Below are 15,011 nucleotides of genomic sequence, written 5' to 3' on the forward strand. Positions count from 1 at the left end.
AGGGACGTCAGAGGGGAGGAGGGGGAGGAGGAGGAGCGGCCCGCCTTCCTTTCCTGTCCTCTCTAGGAAGCCAGCTCGGCGCCTCTTAACCCTTCTCTCTCCCTGCCGAGGAGCCCGGGGCGTCAAGCGGGAGAAGAGGAGGAGGCGGGGAAGAAGCAGGACCCAGAACCCGGGACTGGGCGCGTGTGCGTGTGAAGTCTCTTGGGCTTGGCGCTTGCTGGTCATTTTCTGACAGGAATTTTTTCTCTTTTTAATCAAAGAACTTCACTCCTTTATTAAACTGGTTGTTCTGTGTCTCTGGGTTCGTTTCTGTGTGGGTTTTAACTTCGTGTCACGGCTCTTTCCCCCCCGGCACCCTCCCTTGGGCCCGGCCTTCAGGGTTGTCGTTTTGAGACCCCACTTCCTCCCTGGGCTTCCAATTATTACTTTTTCTGGAAGGGACAGAGTATTACTGCTCCCCCTGAGTCTCCTTTGATTTCCTCTCCCAAGGTAGAGACTTCAGTTACTGTTTTCAGCCTCAATGAGCAGGAACCTCTTGGAAACATGGCTCTCAACTGATCAGCTGTTTGAGCTCATCTCACTTTCCTCCCATCTGTCCAGAGCTTGGTCAATTCGGCTACCCAGTTGGGCCTAAGTCTCTCCTGGTTTCCTTTTAATTTCACGAAAGGCTTTTTGGCTTTGTTCTGCAGTCAGTCCAAAGCGCACTTTCACTCTCTCCTTAAATGTGAGGGAATCAGAGGATTCATCCTCTCTGAGATCTGAGTATATTTCACTCTAAATTCCACATATCTGTGGGCGTAAGTGCAGCATCCAGTTTTCCTCATGAATGTTTTAGTCTGCCAGTCCGCTCAAAACTAAATAGGATCTGTGTGGGTTTTAACTTCCTATCCCACCTCTGCCCCCAATTAATATGCGAAGACACAAGGGCTCTTTTCCCCCCGGCAGCCTTGGACCCGTCTTCTCTCTTAAATATAGTGCACCCACCTCACAGAACACAATTCCCACAAATGCCCTCCAAATACCTCAGATTATCTTGTGGGGGACTTGCGTGAGGTAAAACTCACTAATTGGGAGTCTCAGGCAGTATTTCTTCAAATAAACATTAATGATTTTATTTAACAAGGAAGTTTATGACATGAGTGGATAAAACTTAGTGTAGTTCAGTTTACAATGTTATTTCCCTTCAAGGCCTGCCAGCAGAAGGCAGAGGGGATGGAAACAGCCGTCCAAAAGGTCCGGCCAGCTCCAGAGGTGACCCAAGGCTGCTCTCCAACGGGGCGCTGCTCCAGGCATCTGAGTTGCCCAGTTCAAGGGAGCTGGCGGGACTAAGAACCGGGGTTCCTGAATTGCAGGGGTTGGACTAGATGAGCCTGGAGTGTCCTCTTCCAGGATTCCTCATCTGGCTGCCAATGCCACGGCTGGAATGTCTCCCAAAACTGCCCCCCCTTCCACAAGGAGCTCTCCCCCCCCCCTGTGTCTTAAACTACCCTTTGACTGGCAACCATCTTCAGTCTCCTTGCTGGACAATCCCAACCAAAGATGCATTAGATTCTCTGAAATCTACTCAGGAGTCCTGTAATGACTTCATGCTCTTTATTGCAGCTTGTAAAGCAGTGTTTTAATTGCACCCCCCCAACGTCAGGCTTTTATCTACATTATTTACACAATTAGTCCCGTCTGATTGGCTGATTCTGCTTCCCTCCTGGAGCCTGATTGGTCTTTTCCTGCAGGCCAATCAGTTGTTGCATTCTAGGATCCTAGTTGCCTTTTCTTCTAGGATCCAAGATTAGTACATAACCCCCCTCCCCTCTACGTTCCCGTTGCGCCCAGGAGGTTAGAATTCCTAGTCATTGAAGTATCCCGGTCAGCTACGTATGCCTTGTGGTCTTGGGTGTCTCAGTAGGGGTTTCTGGTTCTGGCTCTTGTTCCAGGGCTGCCGGATGTGACGGGGTCGTTGGGTTGGACTTGGTTGTGGTTCTGGTTCCTGTGGCTGCTCGGCCTCGGTCACTTCTGGACTTCCTAGTTCTGCCTCCCTTACCAGCTCCTCCTGCGGGTGTTCCTTAAAACAGGGTGGGGGGTAGAGAGGGCTTAGTCTTCCAAACAACCCGTTATCCATTAGTTAGTAGACAAGCTTCCCAGTGTAAGGAGAGGAAAGCAGACCTCTGAGCCCAGCCTGGCCCCCCACCAAATCTTGCCCGCATGCCTTGAGGCCCCAAGATGGGCGGAGGAAGGCCTGGAGGGCAGCTGCTGGCTGGGACTTTGATTGGGGCAGGGTGGGGGCACAAGGAGACGGAGACAGGAAGACCGGCCAGGGGGTTTCACTGGGGGGATTTATTCACATTGGTTTTCTACCCAAAAACCACCATCCCCGGCTGTGAGGAGGGTGGCGCCTTTTCCATGAATTCCTCTTCCACTCCCAGCCACTCCGCTCAAACCTTTGCTAAAATCCTGCTCTCCTCCCTCCTCTCCGTCTCAGAGGCTGGGCTTTCTGTCTCATCTCAAGAACCTCCAAAGCGCCCGCAATTGCCTCTTATCTTCCACCCAAACCGTCCACATCAATCCTAAGTGTCTCCTGTTCTGATGTCCATTTTTTGTCTTCTTTGCCAGCTTTTCAGACTTCTCCTCCCTTCCTTTCATGGAGATATCTAGTGCTTCTGTTTTCTTTGTCAGTGTCTCTACTTTAGAATCATAGAATCAGAGAGTTGGAAGAGACCACAAGGGCCATCGAGTCCAACCCCCTGCCAAGCAGGAAACACCATCAGAGCACTCCTGACATATGGTTGTCAAGCCTCTGCTTAAAGACCTCCAAAGTAGGAGACTCCACCACACTCCTTGGCAGCAAATTCCACTGTCAAACAGCTCTTACTGTCAGGAAGTTCTTCCTAATGTTGAGGTGGAAGCTTCTTTCTTGTAGTTTGGATCCATTGCTCCGTGTCCGCTTCTCTGGAGCAGCAGAAAACAACCTTTCTCCCTCCTCTATGTGACATCCTTTTATATATTTGAACATGGCTATCATATCACCCCTTAACCTCCTCTTCTCCAGGCTAAACATGCCCAGCTCCCTTAGCCGTTCCTCATAAGGCATCGTTTCCAGGCCTTTGATCATTTTGGTTGCCCTCCTCTGGACACGTTCCAGTTTGTCAGTGTCCTTCTTGAATTGTGGTGCCCAGAACTGGACACAGTACTCCAGGTGTGGTCTGACCAGAGCAGAATACAGTGGCACTATTACTTCCCTTGATCTAGATGCTATACTCCTATTGATGCAGCCCAGAATTGCATTGGCTTTTTTAGCTGCCGCGTCACACTGTTGGCTCATGCCAAGTTTGTGGTCAACCAAGACTCCTAGATCCTTTTCACATGTACTGCTCTCAAGCCAGGTGTCACCCATCTTGTATTTGTGCCTCTCATTTTTTTTGCCCAAGTGCAATACTTTACATTTCTCCCTGTTAATCTTGTTTGTCTTGGCCCAGTTCTCTAATCTGTCAAGGTCATTTTGAAGTGTGATCCTGTCCTCTGGGGTGTTAGCCACCCCTCCCAGTTTGGTGTCATCTGCAAATTTGATCAGGATGCCCTTGAGTCCATCATCCAAGTCGTTGATAAAGATGTTGTTTTTTTTTTTATAATAATTTTTATTACATTTTTTCCAAATTACAGAGAAAACAAAAAGAAAAGCAGAACAAAAGAAAGAAAGGAAAAGAGAACAGAAAATCTCAACCATTTCGACAACTTATTTCAAATTTCCATTGGACTTCCCCACATCTCCCACATAAATGCATTCTTGATAATAAAATTGTCAGCAAATTATACCCTTATTTCGTGTGTTTCTTTATATTTTCAGTTGCAATTTAAGTTTAAATCTCTTATTCTCCAATTACTCTAAAAATATAGCATAATATCCTTTTTACCCGTTTAAACTTTGATTCTTTCATGAGTGTTATCAATTTCATAAATAATTAAATTTCATTGCTGGGGCTAACGTTCCAAATCATACGACGTCTTATGTTTCATACAACTTATAATACTTCTGCAAATAGTCTTTAAATTTTTTCCAGTCCTCCTCCATTGCCTCTTCTCCCAAGTCTCGGATCCTTGCAGTCATCTCGGCCAGTTCCATGTAGTTCATCAATTGCGTCTGCCAGTCCTCCAGTGTGGGCAAATCTTGGGTCTTCCAATGCTTAGCGATAAGGATTCTTGCTGCTGTTGTAGCATACATAAAAAAAGTTCTATCCTTTTTTAACACCTTCTGGCCGACAATGCCCAGAAGGAAGGCCTCTGGTTTCTTGGGGAAGGTGTACTTGAACACCTTTTTTAACTCGTTATAAATCATTTCCCAAAAGGCCTTCAATCTTGGACAAGTCCACCAGAGGTGAAAGAATGTCCCTTCAGCCTCCTTACATTTCCAACATTTATTGTCAGACAAATGGTATATCTTAGCAAGCTTGACTGGGGTCATGTACCACCGGTATACCATTTTCATAATGTTTTCTTTCAAGGCATTACATGCCGTAAATTTCATACCGGTGGTCCATAACCTTTCCCAGTCCTCAGACATAATATTGTAACCAATGTCTTGAGCCCATTTTATCATGGCTGACTTAACTGTCTCATCCTGAGTGTTCCATTTAAGCAGCAAGTTGTACATTCTCGATAATACCTTGGTCTTTGGTTCTAGCAACTCTGTCTCAAGTTTCGATTTTTCCACCTGGAATCCTATTTTTTTATCTAGCTTAAAAACCTCATTAATTTGGGCATAGTGTAGCCAATTTTGCACCTTATCCTTTAGTTTTTCAAAGCTCTGCAACCTCCAATTACCTCCAATGTTTTCTATTATTTCCCAATATTTCGGCCAATGTGCCTCCATATTGGCTGTTTTCCGAGCTTTGGCCTCTATTGGTGAGATCCACCTCGGAGTTTTACTTTCCAATAAGTCTTTATATTTTTTCCAGACCATATATATTGCTTTCCTGACAATATGGTTTTTGAACATTCCATATGTTTTCCCCTTGTCATACCACAAATACGCATGCCAACCTAACGAATTGTTAAAGCCTTCCAGATCTAGGACATCAGTGTTTTCCAATAAGATCCAATCTTTCATCCAGCAGAAGGCCGCAGCTTCATAATATAACCTTAAGTCCGGCAGGGCAAACCCCCCCCTCTCCTTTGCATCAGTTAGTATTTTAAACTTTATTCGGGGCTTTTTGCCCTGCCAGACAAACCTAGAAATATCCCTCTGCCACTTTCCAAAACATTCCACTCTGTCCACGCAAGTCGTTGATAAAGATGTTGAATAAGACCGGGCCCAAGACAGAACTCTGTGGCACCCCACTAGTCACTCATCTGCAGGATGAAGAGGAACCATTGATGAGCACCCTTTGGGTTTGGTCAGTCAGCTAGTTACAAATGCACTGAGTGGTAGCATAGTCAAGAGCGCAAACCTGTCTTAATTTTAGCTTTTTCAGGGAGCTCTAATTCCTTTTAAGAGCTCCAATTGTGTTAAGAACTTTAAAAATGAGACCAAACTTTCACAAATCCCTCCTATCACACTCTTGGCACTGAAATAGTTTCTACCCTGTGTGAATTCTCTGGTGGGAAATGACATTATTGCTTTGACTGAAGCTCTTTCCACATTCCAAGCACTGTTAGGGTTTCCCCCCTGTATGAATCCTTTGATGGGAAGTGAGCTTGGCCCTATGACTGAAGCTTTTTGCACATTCTAAGCACCGAAAGGGTTTCTCTCCTGTATGAATCCTTTGATGGGAGGTGAGTTGAGAGCTTGTCCTGAAGCTCTTTCCACACTCGAAGCAGTGATGGGGTTTCTCCCCTGTATGAATCCTTTGATGGGAAGTGAGATCAAAGCTCCTCCTGAAGCTCTTTCCACATTCTAAGCACTGAAAGGGTTTCTCCCCTGTATGAATCCTTTGATGGGAAGTGAGTTCAAAGCTCGTCCTGAAGCTCTTTCCACATTCCATGCACTGATAGGGTTTCTCCCCTGTATGAATCCTTTGATGGGAAGTGAGATTGGCACTCTCACTGAAGCTCTTTCCACATTCGAAGCACTGAAAGGGTTTCTCCCCTGTATGAATCCTTTGATGGGAAGTGAGATGGGCACTCTGACTGAAGCTCTTTCCACATTCCATGCACTGATAGGGTTTCTCCCCTGTATGAATCCTTTGATGGGAAGTGAGATGGGCACTCTCACTGAAGCTCTTTCCACATTCTAAACACTGATAGGGTTTCTCCCCTGTATGAATCCTTTGATGGGAAGTGAGCTTGGCACTCTGACTGAAGCTCTTTCCACATTCCAAGCACTGAAAGGGTTTCTCCCCTGTATGAATCCTTTGATGGGAAGTGAGATTGGCACTCCGATTGAAGCTCTTTCCACATTCTAAGCACTGAAAGGGCTTCTCCCCTGTATGAATCCTTTGATGGGAAGTGAGATTGGCACTCCGATTGAAGCTCTTTCCACATTCTAAGCACTGAAAGGGTTTTTCCCCTGTATGAATCCTTTGATGGGAAGTGAGATTGGCACTCTGACTGAAGCTCTTTCCACATTCCAAGCACTGATAGGGTTTCTCCCCTGTATGAATCCTTTGATGGGAAGTGAGATTGGCCCTCTGATAGAAGCTCTTTCCACACTCCAAGCAGTGATAGGGTTTCTCCCCTGTATGAATCCTTTGATGCAAAGCCAGTTCAAAGCTCATCCTGAAGCTCTTTCCACAGTCCACGCACTGAAAGGGTTTCTCCCCTGTATGAATCCTTTGATGGGAAGTGAGATGGGCACTCTGACTGAAGCTCTTTCCACATTCCAAGCACTGATAGGGTTTCTCCCCTGTATGAATCCTTTGATGGGAAGTGAACTTGGCTCTCTGATAGAAGCTCTTTCCACACTCCAAGCAGTGATAGAGTTTCTCCCCTGTATGAATCCTTTGATGCAAAGTCAGTTCAAAGCTCGTCCTGAAGCTCTTTCCACATTCCACGCACTGAAAGGGTTTCTCCCCTGTATGAATCCTTTGATGGGAAGTGAGATGGGCACTCTGACTGAAGCTCTTTCCACATTCCAAGCACTGATAGGGTTTCTCCCCTGTATGAATCCTTTGATGCAAAGTCAGTTCAAAGCTCGTCCTGAAGCTCTTTCCACATTCCACGCACTGAAAGGGTTTCTCCCCTGTATGAATCCTTTGATGGGAAGTGAGATGGGCACTCCGATTGAAGCTCTTTCCACATTCTACGCACTGAAAGGGTTTCTCCCCTGTATGATTTCTTTGATGGGAAGTGAGAGAGGAGCTATCAGTGAAGCTCTTTCCACACTCCACACACTGATAGGGTTTCTCCCCTGTATGATTTCTTTGATGGGAAGTGAGAGAGGAGCTAGCAGTGAAGCTCTTTCCACACTCCACACACTGATAGGGTTTTTCCCCTGTATGAATTCTTCGATGGGAAGTGAGCTTGGCCCTCTGATTGAAGTTCTTTCCACATTCCAAGCAGTGATAGGGTTTCTTCTTAAGGGGATTTCTTTGATGGGAAGTCGAATGGGAGCTCTGACTGAAGCCCTCTCCACAGTCTGAATCCTGATATGGCTCCTCCACAGTGTGGATTTCGTTGTGGTCTCCCTTGTTCTTCATTTCCAATTCATCACCACCTGAAACTAAGAGGCAAACTGATTAGAGTCTCGGGAAGAAGTGCAGCCCCAAATTATGGAACAATGCTAATTAATACTTGGGATAGGCGAAGAACTGAAGGGAGTTAGATGTTATAATGTTCCTTTTGTTCTGCAAAATGTCTAGTTTCATATACAAATCAAATTGAATATTATATGTTTTCTCTCTCTAGTTTTTAAAAGTACAGCTTAACCTGGTAATGTCATTTTGTTCAAATTTAAATATGGATCTATACTATCTTCATAAATAAAATGTGCTTTTATTATTACCGTATTTTTCGCTCTATTGGACGCACCGGACCACAGGACGCACCTAGTTTTTAGAGGGGGAAATCAAGGGGGGAAATATTATCACACACACCCCGCAGCCCCAAAGAGCCACGGACACGATGCGCACAGCCTGTCCGCTTCTCCCAGAGCTTCTCGGGGCTGCGGGGGAAGCCCGGGTCCCCCCCCAGTCCCCAAGAGCAAGGAAATCAAGACAGCAAGTGGGATCCATAGCCGCGCAACCTCTCCAGCCAGGAGCTAAACCTCTCCAGCACGGCTAAAGAAGAAGACAAGGCAGCAAGAGCGATCCATCCCGCTCTCTGCCTTGGCCTCCTCTTAAGCCTTGCGCAGCATCTTTAGCCTTGCACAATGGGATGGATCGTGCCCGCTGTCCACCGGGGCTGGACTAGATGACTCCTGGGGTTCCCTTCCAACCCTGCAATTCTATGACCATGGAAGGTGTTGGGGGTCTCCACCACTGGAGGCTTTTAAGCAGCGGTTGGGTGACCATCTGCCTGGCGTTCTTTAGCTGTGATTCCTACATTGTGAGGGGGTTGGGCTAGATGACCCTCGGGTGGCCCTCCCAACTCTATACAGTCCTACAATTCTGCGGCAGGAGATCCACAGCCACTTCACACAATGCCCACTCCCAATTTTCATCGGAGAGACATGTGGCTTCAGTGTCTAGGTAGGTACCCCCCTACCTGCCACTCTTCCCCCACCCCACTTAAGCCGAGGGAATACCTGCCCAGAAAAGCTCCCAGGTGAGGCAAGGGTTAAGATCTACCTCTGGTAAATAGCTTTGTATCCCCCCTCTTTGCCTTTACTCTTCCTCTTCTATGCTATTTCCTTCTTTTGTGTTTTGTTTAATCTGTTTTTATTGTATACCAAAATAAAAGCTGCAAAGTTTCCTTTTTTATAATATCCCCCCCTCCAAACTAAAACGTTAGATAAAAACACTGATCCAGAGGAAAAGAAGGAGGTGGAGAAAGGATGGAAAAAGAAAAAGAGGTAGAGGTAGAGATAGAGAGATTTTTAAAAAGTTGGCTTCTTTAGCCTTGCACAGCCTTCCCCCCGGCTGGAGAGGTTGCGCATGGCTTTTCCCCAGGAGGGAGTCAGTCCCTTCTCCCTCCTGAGGAAAAGCCCGCAAGAGCCGCGCGAAGCTTGTGTGTGGCTCTTGGGGGCTTTTCCTGCCTGCCTCCCCCCCTGCATTCACTCCATAGGAATCCCAGACTTTCCCCCTTAGTTTTTAAGATGGGAAAAGTGCGTCCTATGGAGCGAAAAATACGGTATTTAAAAGATGGCCAAAGCAGGTAAGTTCCCTGTCCAAAATTAAGATATACAGTGTTACCTCGGTTAGTTCTTGGTATGAGCTTTTGTGTGCATGCACACTTCTTCAGATACACTGAAACAGAAGTTGCCAGATCCTTCTATATACCGAGAAGGTGGGGAGGGGTATTACTCAGAAGGGTGGTGGGAATGGGTGATTGGCAGATAGCTGAGATGAGTCTTTTGACGACTCTTAACGACTGTAATAGGTCTTACAGGAAAAGGCAAGGGGTGAGAAGGTGAAAAATGGCTCAGTCATGTATAATGAGATAAGAATCCAATGTCTTTGTTCAGACCAGGTCTCTCCATGGTTTTAAGTTTGGTAATGAGTTGCAATTCAGCAGCTTCTCTTTCCAGTCTATTTCTGAAATTCCTTTGTAGTAAAACAGCTACTTTGAGATCTTGTATAGAATGTCCTGGGAGATTGAAGTGTTCTCCTAGTGGTTTCTCTGTCTTGTGATTCTTGATGTCAGATTTATGTCCGTTTATTCTTTGGCATAAGGTTTGGCCTGTTTGTCCAATATAGAGAGCTGAAGGACACTGTTGGCATCCAAAATTTAAGATATACAGTGGTGCATCGCAAGACGAAATTAATCCGTTCCGCGAGTCTCTTCATCTTGCGGTTTTTTCGTCTTGCGAAGCACGGCTATTACCGGCTTAGCGGCTATTAGCAGCTTAGCGCCTTTAAGAAAAAGGAAACAAACTCGCAAGAACTCGCAAGACGTTTCATCTTGCGAAGCAAGCCCATAGGGAAATTTGTCTTGCAGATCGACTCAAAAAATGGAAAGCCCTTTCGTCTTGCGAGTTTTTCGTCTTGCGAGGCATTCGTCTTGCGGGGCACCACTGTACAGTGTTACCTCGGGTTACATACGCTTCAGGTTACATACGCTTCAGGTTAAAGACTTCACTAACAGCAGCAGCAGGAGGCCCCATGAGCTAAAGTGGTGCTTCAGGTTAAGAACAGTTTCAGGTTAAGAACAGACCTTCAGAACGAATTAAGTTCTTAACCCGAAGTACCACTGTACTTAAATGTTACATTTTTGTGAGAAGTTACAGGGGACGAGGCAGGGGGCCTTCTCGATAGGGGAACCCACCCTGTGGAACGCCCCCCCATCAGATGTCAAGGAAATAACTATGCAACTTTTAGAGGACTTCTGAAGGCACCTCTGTATTGGGAAGTTTTTAATGTTTGATGTTTTATTATGTTTTTCTATTTGTTGGAAGTTGCCCAGAGTGGCTGGGGCCACCCAGTCAGATGGGCAAGGTAAAAATAATAATATTACCATTATTGTTACTACAGGGTTCACTGCCTGAGATTCAAAAAGCCTGGCTCTTTTCTGGGATGGAGTTTGTTTGGTTCAGTCGTGGAATCTGTGCCATCTCCAATGTCAAGCGACTCTTTGGTCAACCAGAGAGAGACAGAAGCAAGAACAAAAGAAGGAAACTGGACTGAAGCTACTTCAACACCTCAAATCACTCTGAATCCTACATTTAAGAAGGCCTGGGCAGTTCAGACAGCCTGATCATGGTTTTAAACGGCAGAACTGGAGGAAGAATATGCACAGGGAAAACAATCAATAGCCATCCATCCAAGGTTTGCTGTGGGAGTGTTAACATCCCAGGTGCTGTGGGTGGCGCTGTTGAGCCCCATCGAAATATCAGAGGTTCGTCACATAGAGAGATGTCTTGAATTACAAAGCAGATAGGATGATCCAATAGGGAGCCTTACTGAGATAGTCCAAGATCCCACGATTCTCCTCCATGACTTCCTTATGGAGAGCTCTCTGGTCAGGATCCAGCAACGCCCACTCCTCGTCTGTGAAATGGACAGCCACATCTTCAAAGCACACTGGACCCTAACAGAACAGGAAAAAGGCTGTCCTCTTAGAGAACATTCACTTGGCTCTGTTGTTTTCTACAGCGGCCAGACCCCTCTCTGCCTTCCTCATCCCTCTCTCCTGCTGCAGCTTCTGCCTCGGAGTCTGGGCTGCTCTCTGCCACAGACTCCCTCTGCTCCCTGAGCCCTCTTCCCTCTCCAGCTTCAGACACCTCCTCCTCCTCCCAGTCGGCTCCCTCTTCTCTGGCTCCTCCCACCATTCCTCTGCATCCAACTGTGTCCCGCCAGTCTGCATCCAAGCCGTCCTTCCCCACAAGGCTCCTTCCCCCTACCTGATCTGGGTCCACAGCTGCTGCCTCCCCTCCACCACCATGAAAAGATGAAGGAGCAGGTCTTGGTGGCATCATTCCGTCACCTGGGAGAGACCAAGGTAAGTGGAAACCGTGAGCGCCTGCTTCTCTCAGAGGTGAAACAGTGCATCTCTACGTACAGATGGGGCTTGTCCAAGTCTCCCCTGCTAGCTTCCGGTTCCGCTCTGCCTTAATGGAGGCAGCGGGAGATCGTTGGCAAGGGAAAAACAAGGATGACTGAGGGTAATTCTCCTTGCAGGTTTTCCCCAGGGACAGGGGGGAACGGGCTTCACTCCCAGTTCGTCTCGGTACCAGGTTCCGGCTCCGGCATGGATTGCGAGAGGCAGGGAGGCGCTGAGTGCAAAAGCCCTTCGCCTGCCGAAAACCCTCCTTCGCCGCCATTAAGAAGCAGAGGTTCTCCTGCCAATTATAGCTCAATTTGGACTAATGTACAGGCGTTGCTGGAAGAGATGAGATCATAAACAGCGGAATTAAACCAGCTGCAAGGTCTTTAAGGTTTGAATTTGGGAATAAACTCCATTTGGTGCAAAAGACAGTGAGTGGGGGGAAGGGGAGCCTATGGCTTCTTTATATCAAGTTTTCTTCTCTGCATTTATGATTTGGCAGCCCGCCATTGAATACTGGTTGAAAATATCTATGTACAGGTGAGCAGGGATGAAACTGGATTGCAGATATGGAATATAACATCAAATGGAACTGTGTGTGTAAAAACAAAAAGGAAAAAGGGAGGGAAGCTCTATTTTACAAAATGTTTACGATGGAAAATTAGAGCTGACTCTTCCCCATCCTTTATTATATACAGACTGAACTGATTAATGCTAAAAGGACTTGGAATTTAATCTAATTGGATAAACGCGCATTTCTCTAAGGCCAGACAGAGGGATGTAAGGAATCTGAAAGTTTTGAGGGAGCTGATAAGGTTCATTACTGAGTCATTTGCAATTCTGACAGATCCCTCTCTTTCCCAGGTGTAGAAGAAAAATGGCAAAAAGAGGCTATTTATTTGGACAGTGTGATTTTTGCAGCTGCTGTTAAAGTTGCCAAACAACGAAGCACGTTGAGCGATGGAGAATTTCTGAAACCACAAGGGGATATTAGCTGGACTCATTTGTACCCATTTCATATAATAGTTGTGCAAAAATACATCTCTCCCCCCGCTCTGAGCTCCAGGTGTCATCCCTCACAAGATGCAAAGAAATCACAGATTAGTTTCAAAACCAAGAGAATGTGACAAAACGGGGGAGAAAACACTCCTCCCTCCTTACCCAGAGGCCTCACTCTGGCGTCCAACGGAGTCTTCTCTGCCTCAGAAGAAGCAAGACCCATTTCTGCCAAAAGATCCTTCCTCTGAAAGAGCAACAAGGATTCAAAACAGAGAATGGGGAGAAGGGTTAGAGAAGGAATGGCAGAGGCAAGCGCTTTCGGGGGACAGAGGTGAAAGCTGCTGCCTGCTTCTGCTAGACTGGTGTCTGGGTTTGGCTGCCAGGACCATGAAACATTGGTCCTCAAGCATCTTCACCGGCTCCCAGAACGTTTCCCAGCACAATTCAAAGCCCTAAACGGCCTCAAAGGCCCAGTATACCCAAAGGAGCGTCTCCATGAACTGAGGTCCAGTTCGGAGGGTCTTCTGCTGATTCCCTCACTGTGACAAGTGAAGTTACAGGGAACCAGGCAGAAGACCTTCTCCACAGTGGCCCCCACCCTGGGGAATGCCCTCCCATCAGGTGCGAAGGAGATAAGAAAATGCATAACTTTTAGAAGACATCTGATGTCTTCTTATGCGTTTATATGTGCTGGAAGGCACCCAGCCACATGAGTGTCATTAATAATAATAATAATATGCTTTCCAAAAAAGGATGGGCCATTAGGAAATGATTTGGGAATACTCTCCCTCCTCTTTGGAGCCCCTTGGGAGTATCCAGAGGAAAGTCTCTCTCACCTGCTGCTCTGCCTGCTTCCTCTCCTCTGCCTGACTCAGGAGGAAACCTTCGGCCAGGGCCACCGCCTGGGAACTGGTCTCCGCTCCGCATTCCCTCACCCAGATCTCCATCTCCAGAGGAAGGACAGCCAGGAACTGCTCCAAGATCACCAGGTCCAGCATCTCAGCTTTCGTGTGCCTTTCTGGCTTCAGCCACTGATGGTCAAGATGGTAGAATTGGCTGCAAACCTCTCGGGGTCCTTTGGCCTCCTGGAAGCAGAACTGGCTGAGCTGCTGGCTCTGCACCTCTGAGCAAGGGGTGTCCTCCTTATCCAGGATCTTTTGCATGGAGTTTTCCCATAATTCCCCACTGCTCCCAGTTTCCATGGCATGGCCTCTTCCTGTTTCAGGGCCAGCTGAGTCTTGCTCATCCATCTGGGCTCTCCGGAAATCTCCAAGAGATCGGAAGGAGTCCCTTAGTCCTCTGCCAAGTTCTAATGGAAGGTGCAGCAAATCCTACGAATCAAACACATTCTTTTATTATAAGATCAATACACAGCCAAGAGAAGAAGAATGTTCCCTGAGGAAGCATGGATGAGTCTTCCTAGGAACCAGGGCTGGATTGCCACCGTCCCTGTTGTGGTTTAGTCCTGTCCGCATCTTTGCGACCCCCTGGACCAGAGCACGCCAGGCCCTCCTGTCATTCACTGCCTCATGCAGTTTAGTCAAACAAATAAAGAATTAGGGAGGGGAAAATGCCCTACAGAGATTTATGAATAGAGAGAGAAGCTAACGCGTTTGCAAGGAGGACGGTTTGTAAGCAGAAGTATTCCTGTACTTCTCCTTCGTGGTCTTTCCCTCCTAATATACTTCTCCCTCAGAATAATGTCCCCCTTAATATCCTTCTCCCTCACAATAATGTCCCTCTTAATATCCTTCTCCCTCATAATGTCCCTCTTAATATACTTCTCCCTCATAATAATGTCCCTCTTAATATCCTTCTCCCTCATAATAATGTCCCTCTTAATATCCTTCTCCCTCATAATTATGTCCCTCTTAATATACTTCTCCCTCATAATAATGTCCCCCTTAATATCCTTCTCCCTCATAATAATGTCCCTCTTAATATACTTCTCCCTCATAATAATGTCCCTCTTAATATCCTTCTCCCTCATAATAATGTCCCTCTTAATGTCCTTCTCCCTCACAATCATGTCCCTCTTAATATCCTTCTCCCTCATAATAATGTCCCTCTTAATATCCTTCTCCCTCACAATTATATCCCTCTTAATATCCTTCTCCCTCACAATTATATCCCTCTTAATATCCTTCTCCCTCACAATTATATCCCTCTTAATATCCTTCTCCCTCACAATTATATCCCTCTTAATATACTTCTCCCTCATAATAATGTCCCTCTTAATATACTTCTCCCTCATAATAATGTCCCTCTTAATATACTTCTCCCTCATAATAATGTCCCTCTTAATATCCTTCTCCCTCATAATAATGTCCCTCTTAATATCCTTCTCCCTCATAATCATGTCCCTCTTAATATCCTTCTCCCTCATAATAATGTCCCTCTTAATGTCCTTCTCCCTCACAATCATGTCCCTCTTAATATCCTTC

The 15,011-nt window shown here is 46.4% G+C and overlaps 1 protein-coding gene across 1 annotated transcript in view; it reads right to left on the minus strand.

The window, feature by feature from the left end:
- Positions 1–5,278: 5,278 nt before the first annotated feature.
- Positions 5,279–15,011, minus strand: part of LOC309536733 (uncharacterized protein) — a 105,305-nt gene continuing 95,572 nt past the window's right edge. The window contains exons 5-9 of the mRNA XM_082230966.1: positions 13,404–13,898; positions 12,730–12,811; positions 11,426–11,508; positions 10,986–11,112; positions 5,279–7,648 (exon numbers count right to left, since the gene is read on the minus strand). Of these exons, the coding sequence (XP_082087092.1) occupies positions 5,643–7,648; positions 10,986–11,112; positions 11,426–11,508; positions 12,730–12,811; positions 13,404–13,898 (2,793 nt within the window). The 3' untranslated portion in view covers positions 5,279–5,642. The remainder of the gene's footprint in view (positions 7,649–10,985; positions 11,113–11,425; positions 11,509–12,729; positions 12,812–13,403; positions 13,899–15,011) is intronic.

This window comes from Podarcis vaucheri (assembly GCF_965113315.1).
Source record: "Podarcis vaucheri genome assembly, chromosome: 7".
Taxonomy (NCBI): domain Eukaryota; kingdom Metazoa; phylum Chordata; class Lepidosauria; order Squamata; family Lacertidae; genus Podarcis; species Podarcis vaucheri.